Raw genomic sequence first — 11,742 nt, 5'->3', positions numbered from 1 at the left:
CCTAACAAATATTTGTCAAGTCAAGTCAAGTCACCTTTATTTATATAGCGCTTTTACAATACAGATTGTGTCAAAGCACTTAACAGTATCAAATTGGAGGATAGAGTGTCAGTAATGTATATTGATAAGATTAAACACTCAATTTTCAATTTTCAGTTAAAGGCATTTCATTATTGAATTCAGAGATGTCATCGTCTAGCTCAGTTTAGTTTAAATAGTATCTGTGCAATCAAATCGGCGATAATCGCTAGAAATTAAGTGTCCCCAACTGAGCAAGCCAGAGGCGACAGCGGCAAGGAACCAAAACTCCCTCCGAGACAGAATGGAGAAAAAAACCTTGGGAGAAACCAGGCTCAGTCGGGGGCCAGTTCTCCTCTGACCAGACGAAACCCGCAGTTCAAAAGTTTATATTTCTATTTTAATTTTGTTGCAATTTCTATCAATAGTAGTATTATGTAGTTAGGTATTTTATTATATTTTAGTTATTTTGTTATTTTGGTTGATATATCTGGGGATATATCTCTGGGGGTCATCTGGGTGTCCTGGTCTCCGCTGACGATCAGGGCTGTAGACATCATCTCTTGGTGCTGATCCACCATCTGATCGGATACGGACTGAGAAACAGACTAGGAAAGAAACAGACAAACATTAGCGCAGATGCCATTCAACTTACGATGTAACAAGTACATCGTGTGTTATGGGGAGTGTTCCCGGTTCCGGTTGATCTAATTAATGCAGCCTAACAATCCTTTAACGGATTTGAATAATAGAAGCGTATTAATGTGTTATGTGTAAGCCAGGCTAAAGAGATGGGTCTTTAATCTAGATTTAAACTGACAGAGTGTGTCTGCCTCCCGAACAGTGTTAGGTAGACTGTTCCAGAGTTTGGGTGCTAAATATATATTATTGGCAATGAGACTGGAAATAACCCAGTGTATAAGTAGTATTTATCCCAGAAAGAGAATTAATTTCAGGCACTGGTTGGGTCAAATGAAAGACCCAGTAATTTGGGAAAAAGCAGTACTTGGGTCAAACCAACCAGCGCGTGTCCTGCATTAACAGCGGAGTTAAGACTGGGTTACTTTTTAACCCAGCAGCTTTTACAGTGTAATAATCTGATTACGTCTGTTTTATTGAGGGATCATCTGACTTTTGTTAGAAAGAGAAAGTAAAAAAAGGCGTCTAACCGCTCAAAGTCATCTAAAATAACCAGATTACTGTGATTTAACGGATGACCTTTGTCTGCGGTGAGTTTGTCTTTGTCTGACCGATTGTGTCTCTCATATAATTTTTTTCTGAAATAAAATCTCCCTCAGAGATTGTTTTATGTGAGTCTGTCTGTATTTTCACAGGCATGTTGTCGATTATTATCACTTTACTGGTGAATCTCCTCGTAGAGACTTCAGGTAAGAACACCACAAACACGTTTGGATTTCAGTCAGTTTTCCTTTACTACAGACTAATAATTATAGTTAAAGTGTAGCAACCATTCTTTTTATTTTTTTTGGCACATTGATTACCATTTGTATATCCATAGCTTCACTACAAATACCATGGTAAAACTATGGTAAGTGTAGCAAAACCATGGTCAATTTGTGGTTACCATTGTTTAATAGTAACCGTGTTGTTTTGGTTTTATTTATAGCAAAACCATGGTTTATTTTCACAAGGGTTCAGAGTCTGACCGCCTTTTCTTACTGAAGGAATGCCAGAATAACAGGGCCGTGCACAGGGGGGTGTCCCGGTGGCTAGAGCCACTGTCCCTCTGCCCTCATCGGCTGAGGTGCCCCTCTCACCAAACCCAGCCCCGCTATCACCCCACTCACAGCTCCGCAGCATCACTCACAGTCTGTGCAGTTCCCGAAGGTCGTTGGGTTAACTGGTAGATGCATTACAGTCAGTGGTTGATTTGCTGAATTAGTAATTTGGTAGTTTGTTTTTGTATTTCTGTCGGTAAAGATTTGCTCTCGGTCTTCTAAAAGTGATGATAACAAAATATCCACACTCTTAAAATTAGAATGTCAATTAAATTATTGTACGCAATCAGATCTAACATAAAGAGCACCACATTTGCTGTTGTTGACATGGATTCAAAACTCCAGCAAGCCAGCAGGTAAATCATCATAGTGAATATTTAGCAGTTTGTCACACTTTAATTCTTGTAATTAAGTATATTTCCCATTATAATCACTTGTCTTAGTTCATACTAGTAATCTAACACATTTATAACATTTTATTAAAACATTAATAGGCCTATAATAGTTAAAAAGGTAATAGTCTATAAATGTTGTAAATGAGCTGTTTATTATAATATAGATTTATGCTGTATAATATTAAATTAAATGTCTAATACTTATACTTCCATTGAAGATGAGGCAGAAGCAGGCTCAGAGTGAGGGAGAGCCCACTCTATCAAAACATCTACAATAAAGTCTGAAATTATTACAGTGCTGTCTTCTCTTTTAATCATACACTACCAGTCAGAAGTTTTTGAACAGTAAGATTTTTAATATTTTTTTAAAGAAGTCTCTTCTGCTCACCAAACCTGTATTTATTTGATCCAAAGTACAGCAAAAACAGTAACATTCTGAAATATTTTTACTATTTAATTCTATTTAATAATAATAATAATTCAATATTATATTTGAATATATTTTAAAGTGTCATTTATTCCTGTGATTTCAAAACTGAATTTTAGCATCATTACTCCAGTCACATGATCCTTCAGAAATAATTATAATATTCTGATTTGCTGCTCAAAAACATTTATAATTAGTATTATGTTGAAAACAGCGGAGTTCAGATTTCTTTGGTGAATAGAAAGTTCAGAAAAACGTCATTTATCTGAAATAGAAATCCTTTGTAACATTATAAATTCTTCATTCATTATAAAGTATTTATCATCACTTTTGATCAATTTAAAGCATCCTTGCTAAATAATAGTACTACTTTCTATCATTTATTTCTAATATATATAGACTGACTCCAAGCTTTTGAGTGGTTATAGTGTATAAATGCTGATCTTTGGATATTTCTATTCATCAAAGAATCCTGAAAAAAAAAAAAAATCTACTCAACTGTTTTATTGATGATAATAATAATAATAATAATAATATTTCTTGAGCGGCAAATCAGCATATTATTATGATTTCTGAAGATCATGTGACTCTGAAGACTGCAGTAATGATGCTGAAAATACAGCTGCGCATCACAGAAATACATTACAGTTTAAAATAAATTCAAATAGACATCAGTTATTTGAAATAGTAAAAATATTTCAAAAATTTACTGTTTTTGCTGTACTTTGGATGAAATAAATACAGGCTTGGTGATCAGAAGAGGCTCCTTTAAAAAACATTACAAATCTTCAAAAACTTTTGACTGGTAGTGTATGATTGTAACAACTGGATAATTTGTATTGACAAGCACTTAGTGCCCCTTTTTTTGGTTTGGACCACTGCCCCGCAAAATGTCTGTGTACAGCCCTGAAGAATAGAATACAAATAACTCATTAGGGAGAAATAGACAACTGTTCAAAATAAACAATAATACTGTTAGCATTGACTTCATATAGTTACTTTACTTTTTGACTAGTACTTACTAGTTGATCATGCAAAAATAACTGGTTTGATCATCCTAAAGGAGTCATATCCTCTGGGGTTAAGTGCTTAATAAATTATGCTGCCAAAATAAAAACAAAAAATTAAATTAAATTAAAAGGGTGTATTCCAATTATTCCTCCTGCAGTAATTTGAGCAGCGTGCAGATCCTCGTTTATCTCAGGACTAAAGCGACACTGACAGCGCTGACAATCAGCTCGCTCACACTTTGCACATTAAGATGGAATATTAGGGGTAGGGTGGAAGGGAGGGTATCGTGCATAAACCGTTTAAAATACAGATGTTTTATGTCAAGTTCAGCCAAGTTTGTTTAATTTTCTTGTCAGAACTGGCAACCGTCTATTGATAATAATGCAGGCGGAAATTCTTTTACGCTACTAATTGAAGCCGGATGTGACGACACACAGACTGTGATAAAGGTCTATTAACAAGCGCTCATTATTTATTATGTAAGAAGGTAATGCTGACAAATAAAAGACATTTAATACACTGTAAAAGCCAGAATGCCAACTGTCAATTTTATTTTACTGTCAGTTCTAAGTAGGGCTCAATGACCAGTTCAGTGACATTTAAAGCAAGAATTGCAGCATGCCTTAATGAATAAATCTTAATGAATAATGTAGCTGCAAGCAGCAATCACTGGGGTTCAAGCGCTTTAAGGCCTTTTCAATGCTGCTGGGATCTAGTTTGACTCAAGTGAAATTAAAACCACAAAGCAGAACAAACTGAACTGTAGGACTGACATCATAACACACGCATGGTGGAGAATATGCAACACACACTCACAAATGAAAGGATTACACTATCAAACTTACTAAGCATGCGCATACACACACAATTTGTTGTAGATGTAGACATTTTAAATACACGATAGGCTTTAAAAATTCTTACTCTAAGGCTCTACTTTGTTTGGGTTTCACTGTAATTATGTGGCAAGATTTTATTACAGATTAAGTGGTAAACATTGACAAAATGTGATTTTAAATGTTATAACAGTGATTCTATAATGTCTAAACAGTTAAAGCACCACCTATGACCCGCTGTCCATAAAAGTTTCCATGCTTTTTTAGAATCATGTGATGCATGTCCTCACCTAATTTCATTAAGTGCTACGTAAATCAGGCCGGAAGACGGCCATTTTCAGCCATTTCATGGGATCTTCCATAGAAATACAATTTTTACACCTTTTTAACAGTTATAGCCCCACCTATAGGCCGATCTCCATAAACGTTTGCATGCTGTTTTATAATCATGCGCAGCATGTGCTCACCTAATGATGTGAAGTTCTGAGTTTTCATTTAGGAATTATAGGCTTTTGGCTAGACTTGGCCACGCCCATTTTCTAAATGACCCTGCTATTGCTATCTAAAGACCAAAGTTCAACATTTCTTTGATAATTATTGACCGAGAGCAGGTGTTACACATATGTAAATATAAATAAACAAACAAAAAAAAAAAATTTAAAATAATCATTTGAAACATGTGCTATAGATGATAGAATGGGATAGAATAGAAGGAGGTGCTCTAGGATGATGGAGGTGGTAGCAAATAAATATAAGGTTATTGCACATCTTTATTGCATAATGTGGGGGGCATTTAACTGTTCATAAGGTGGATTGTCTGGGGGAAGAAGCTGTTCTTGTGCCTGGCTGTCCTGGTATTTGGGGCTCTGTAGCGCCGGCCAGATGGCAAAAGGAACCCGAGAGTTTGATCAAGGATGGAGCAAAACTGAAAGAAAGTGAGGGTCAGAGTTGAGAAAACCCTAACCTAGAGAGTCTTGTGAATTGTGTTGCAGTGGTTTTATCAAGGTTGAGCCAAAAACATAGGACCAAGGGCGGATTAAGGTGGTCAGGGGCCCCTGGGCTGCTCTTTGTGTGAGGTCCATCCTTAATCATTACGCTTTACCTGAGAAATGTATTTAGTGTCATACATGGGCCACATGCAAATAGTAAGGTGAACCGGCACGCACACGCATTGAGACAACTAATCCTACAGAGTTTCCTCTACATTGTGTCCCCACAGGATTTTGTGAGACTGTGGTGGGTGCATATTGGCTCCTCTAGGGTGTTCCGGGGTATAAATAACAAAAAATATACAACACAGTTCTTTCTTAGTCGTATTAAGTGCAAACAATAAGTGCAGCCATAGTCAAAGGAGGACACTCTCTCAATATTCAAAGTCCAAATAGAGACCAAATGTTTCAAGCATGATGCAGAGCTATAGATGACTACACAATCTATTATAGCCTACATACTAATAACAGCCTAGATATGTTATGTAGCCTAATTTGCAGGGAGTCACTCTCAAAACGTGGGGTATTAAAATTGCTTTTGAATTTGTGTGTGCGTTTTACTTTTGGTTTCGAGCATGCATTCTACAACACAAGAAATTAATTTTGTCAGACGCTCTGCAGCTAATCCTCATTTAATGTTTCTCATGGGCCAATGAGGGTTTTTTTTTTTTCTTTTTTTATTCATGCTGAAGTAAATTTTAAATAATAAAAAAATAGTCTGGCCAAACCTGGGCTGCGGCCCAGGCATTAATACGCGCCTGCATAAGACTAAAACGCAAAAATAGATTTTTAAAATAATCTCTAATATTTAACAAACTATTTAATTGACAGCTGCTGTAGAAGCATAGTTGCTGAGAATGAGGAGTTCTACCATGTGGCATATCGTGGGTGTGTGCAAAAAAATAAAAAAATAAAAATCGCGTGATGTACAATCTTTTATGTATGTGAAAAATATGAAGGCGTCTCCGGTGTCTGATTTGATACGCCAATGACCTTAAAGGCAGTCTTGGCACCTTGGACATAGATGCTGCATTACAGTTTTCAAGTCAATGAGACTTAGGGTTGCATGGTAATAGCCATTTTTAACTTTTTCCTATGTTATAGCACCATCAAGTGGCCAGTCGCCACATTCTTTTTCACGCGACCACAGACTGAGCCCATTCATAGGTGTATTGGGTTTGGCGAAATTACCTCATTCTGTTCAAGAGAGATAGCAATTTTAGTAAAAGTGGCAACGCCCACTTCGAACAATTTGGTGTCCCATTGCGTACGTGAATCGAAATTTCAATTTTTTTAATTATTGACAATCAGACTCTAGAGAATACTTCTGCACTTGTTTTGGTTCTGATCTGGCCAAAAACCTAGGACTAGTTTGTAAAAGTAGGTTTTTAAAAAAAAAAAAAAATACCTGAACATTTTGCCACAATTACCATGTGCATTTTGTGCGTCTTGAGCCAAGGATTCCAACAACACAATACACTTGAGCCTGCGACCAACTATTTAGAAGCGATTTTGTACTTTTGATCACTGTAGCACCCCGTCAGGCCGATTGGGATTGAGAATGCTGATCCTTGGAAATTTCAAGTTACAACAGGGCTCATCAATAGTGTTCATCATTGCAACGAATCCACAAATTATCGTTTTGCCCTCAACGCAAAATTCCAGATTACATGAATCGAGAGCGAATGAAGGCGAACACACTGTATATTTCACTGAACGTGTCTTTCTGTGTCTGTCAGAGTCGTTTATTGTGATGGTTCCTGGTGATCCTGTAGTGGCTCATGTGGGATCCTCAGTGATTCTGTCCTGCTGGATCTCTCCTCCTGAGAACGCTGAAGCTCTGGAGATCCGCTGGTACCGTCACGACTTCAACAACCCTGTTCTGCTCTATAATCACAGGAAGATCCAGGACATCCAGGAGTGTTTCAGGAACCGAAGCTCTCTTTCTCTGCGGTCAGATCAGTCTGGTGGACTGAAGGATGGAGACGTCTCTCTACGGCTGGAGAAACTCACATTTCAGGATGAAGGTCCGTTTCACTGTTATGCGAGTGGAGACACAGAATATGGCAGCCGAGAGATAGCTCTCAAAATCACTGGTGAGTCAGAAATTACAATTCTAGGGATGTAACGATATTATCAATATTGTGGTATCATGATAGCAAAACTGTCTCGATATCATTGTGGTCACATGACGATATGAAACGATAGGTCTTCCTGGCAAAAAGTGCAGTTTTTAAAATATATTTAAACTTATTATTCTAACATAAAAGGTCTTTAACCCTCTGGTGCTCTTCGGTCACAGTTGGATGTGCCTGAACTTTCTTCAGTTAAACTGCATTTGGAAACAAAGATGAAGTTCTCAAGGTGAATGCATACCTTGACTCTAGGGGTCAATCAACTAAAAACCAAGTCAAAAATCTTGGGGTGATTCTGGAGACAGACCTTAGTTTTAGTAGTCATGTCAAAGCAGTAACTAAATCAGCATACTATCATCTCAAAAACATTGCAAGAATTAGATGTTTTGTGTCCAGTCAAGACTTGGAGAAACTGGTTCATGCCTTTATCACCAGCAGGGTGGATTATTGTAATGGTCTCCTTCCAAAGAAGAGCATTAGACAGCTGCAGCTCATCCAGAACGCTGCTGCCAGGATTCTGACTAGAACCAGAACATCTGAGCATATCACACCAGTCCTCAGGTCCTTTTTAGGTGTCCGGTCACTTTTGACTGTGAAGATCACAAGTGTGACTCCCAAATGAGGAGCACCATTAAAGTTGTGTTTTGGGTCATTATGCGTTGGCACAGTATCTGTCAAACGAACTAAAACCGAAAGCAGAATATGGCTTAATCCCTTCATGAAGTCTGTTATCCGGTGTTTTCCACACCTCGGTTCGGCTCCATTCACACTGAATGAATGCAGTGAACTCGTTTATTTCATGTGCTGTGAGTTTAGCGTGTGTTTGTGAACAACAGCCACCAATTTATTTTCACATTTGCATAATTCCCAATATTTTAATGGGCAGATGATTACAGCATTTCACTAGATTTGTAGCGAGATGTGTTTTTGTAAGCATGTTTTCACTGAAGGTCGAGTTTCCTTCAAAATAAAAGCTCTACTGCTGTTTCTGTCAAAATAAAAACTTAAAGTGCAGTATATGAATTGCTGACAGCTAGTGGTTTAAATGCAGTCCAAATTGAAAATATCTCTCTGAAGTGTAGAAATTAGGAAAGAAGTATTGTAATTTCCTTAATGTAGTGTAAAGCAAAACTAATATACCTGTGACATATTCATTTTAATTTATTTTACAGTGCAATTGTTTTGCAATCTATGGCTATTACTGTTATTGCTGTTGTTGTTATTATTATATTTGATTTTTTTGGGTTTCATAAAACAGCAGTGTGAGTGTAATTTAGACTGAGACAGTATATCACAAATAAAAAGAGGGTTGAGTCCCCTTTAAAGTTCAGCTACAAGTCAATTCACTGACTTTCCTTGACTTTTTTTTTAGCTTAATTATTTGCTATATATATATATATATATATATATATTGCATATTTAGCTCCGGAATTGAGTTTAGAATGTTCTGTCTCAGATCCAGCGGATCCGTCAGGTCCATGGAAGGCTCTTTTCGTCACCCTCCTCATCTGTGCTCTTCTGGGGTTGGTTGGGTTGATCCTCTACAGATACAGACACAAACTAACCGGTACAATCTTCTTGAAGGATATCATTTGCATTTTTTTGTCTGTTGTTGTTTTTGTTTTATGTATCTCATGTTTTGAAGTTTTTTAAACTGTTTTGCAGGAAAGAAAGCAGCAGATGAAAGTAAGTAACATGAACTAAATTAACATCTAAACACAGCCATGAATCAGATGTTGACACAGTGTTACTGGGAGAAAATCACTCTATTTCTCATCTCTGCACTTTTTTCTTTGAGTTTTGATTGATTTTTTATTTATTTATTTTTATAGATGTTTTACCTGTAATTTGAATGTTGACCTTCATTGCATTGTATTTTAGGGTTAATGGAAATGTCTGTGAATTAATGGATAATGTCCTGGCAGAAAATTACCAGTACATCTTCCGTTTTTTACAACGTAATTTGATTATATAAATTACATTATTATATAAATTAACAGCATGATGAATAAATCAATGTTTAAATGCACTTAACTAGGACAGGTGTGTATGATTGGGGTTGGATATCATATCTTTTGTGTCATCTTACGTATGAGCTCAGATTTAAGATTCTTTGTGAAAATAAAAGAAATCAACGCACAAAGGCATTCATCTTTGTGTAAAAATTGCTTGTATATAACAGTCAACTCGTATACAAGCGGTAAATATCTAAAATGTCAAAGTGTTTAGCTTAAATGCAGCCAAGAGAGACCTGCTTCTGTCTGTTATCATTACTAATAATCAAACAGCATTAATGTGGAGAAAAACAAACACCACTCACTGCTCTTGTCTGACAAATTACATATTTCAGTTATTTAATCAGACACTCTGTCTCTCTGCCTGAAAGAGAAGAAGTGTAATTGAATGTAGTTTACAGAGTCTGGAGTATGTGTGAAGATATCTAATAATCTAGGATAACTATACACACTCACAATTAAACGTTAAACTAACATCCAGAGAGCTAAAAGCATCAGTGAAAATGCTCCTGTTTTGTGTTTTTTTTTTTTTTTTTTTTTACAATTTATTATTATCTTTCATGAGTTATTTTTTATCATTATTAAGAGCATGTTGTGTTTTACTGGAAGCAAGAAAATCTGATCTGTAAAAAAAATCTCAAAAATTCATTCTAAAATTGAGTTTATTTAATTTAAGTGTTTTCTAAGACTTTTATTACTATTATTACTACTTTTATTACTTAACTATTGCAGGCATAATGTCTTATACTGCAATCATCACTCAGAACATAATGTGAATATAATCAAATGTGCATTATCATAATGAACAGAATCATGTGCTTTGACATTCCCACATAATTATTCACTCGCCTTCAATAACAGACTCGCTTCTGATATACTGTGATACTGTAGATGTTCTCAATCACAACTGTAGTTTTTTCTTTTCTCAAATTATTAGTTTTTTATTGTAGTTGTGGGAGAAATAAATCTAGAAGAACTGAGGAAACATGCAGGTATGACGTAATCTCAGTTATCTCATATACATAAGGATTAATAATTGTTGCTGATGTATTTTTTCCTCACAGTTAAGATCAGTATTGAGCGTGAGCGTTTACATCCAGATCTGATGGTCACTAAGAACCTTAAAATGGTGAGGAACAGTGCTGAATATAATCACACTGATGAGGGATTTCCATATGAATTATGTACATTTGGAGCCCAGAGATTCACTTCTGGTCGTCACTATTGGGAAGTAGATCTGACACGAGACAATACACCTCCCAAACACTACTGGTTAATTGGTGTGGTGAAAGAGAGAAGTTCTGCTTCAAAACACAGATCTGCTGTAACTGCATCAGCTGGTTTCTGGTTCTTGTGTTCAGACGGTCCTCATGGCTTTCACAGCAACACTGATCCACCAGTTAAACTCTCTCTGACCCCGAGACCTGAGCGACTGGGAGTTCTGTTAGATTATGATGACGGTCAGCTGTCATTTTACAACGTCACAGAGAGAAAACATCTCCTGACCATCAGCAGCAGATTCTCTGGATCAGTCGTTCCTCTGTTCAATCCTGGAGCGGGTGATGAGATCCTGAAATCCTGGATTGTCCAGAACCTGTAGAATCAGCTGCAGAGTCCATTCAGCCTTTCCTGAGTAACAACAGCTCAGACTGACCAACACAGTGTGTTTAAACTGGATGTAAAGGAGGACATCTGAATTCAAGGTCATGGGTTTGATTTCCAGTCTAATTACGTTACATATTTCCGGTCTTTGGTCAGTGTTCAAATGGTCGTAAAGACCTCAAGTGTGTGTAGAACAGGGATGGACATCTCAGGATATCTGCGTTTACTCAGCAAGGCTTAACTCACAGATCCGATGTTTTGACCATATCCGATTCTTTGGCCTGTCCGTTTACTTTCATTTTAGACAAAACTTGTATCCGATATCAACTGTGCACATGGTAGACCCTCGGGTTTTTAATGGCCGTTATTCATATAATTCACATCGAGAAGACATTATTATTTTCCAGCATGAACAACGGCTGTCATGGATGGTTTGCAGCACAAAATCTGACTGAACGGATAAAGACCGGAAAATAACAGTACTTTTCATTTGTTAGGTTATTTTATCTACAGATTTCTTTAGTGAAATAAAGTAATGCCAAGATGATATGATGTAGCTTTGAGTGAAGCTGTTGTAT

The 11,742-nt window shown here is 36.7% G+C and overlaps 1 protein-coding gene across 1 annotated transcript; it reads left to right on the top strand.

Annotated features, from left to right (window-relative positions):
- The first annotated feature begins 1,231 nt into the window (after positions 1 to 1,231).
- Positions 1,232 to 11,215, top strand: LOC131543914 (butyrophilin-like protein 8). The gene is given in 8 exon segments (XM_058781717.1): positions 1,232 to 1,247; positions 1,353 to 1,406; positions 7,152 to 7,508; positions 9,004 to 9,114; positions 9,213 to 9,233; positions 10,513 to 10,554; positions 10,627 to 11,130; positions 11,133 to 11,215. Coding segments are annotated over 8 exon segments (1,188 nt in total).
- Positions 11,216 to 11,742: the final 527 nt, after the last annotated feature.

The sequence above is a fragment of the Onychostoma macrolepis genome, chromosome 07 (genome assembly GCF_012432095.1).
Source record: "Onychostoma macrolepis isolate SWU-2019 chromosome 07, ASM1243209v1, whole genome shotgun sequence".
NCBI classification, from domain to species: Eukaryota; Metazoa; Chordata; class Actinopteri; order Cypriniformes; family Cyprinidae; genus Onychostoma; species Onychostoma macrolepis.
The sequence above is the reverse complement of the archived record's forward strand: the minus strand, read 5'-3'. Positions and strand labels throughout refer to the sequence as shown.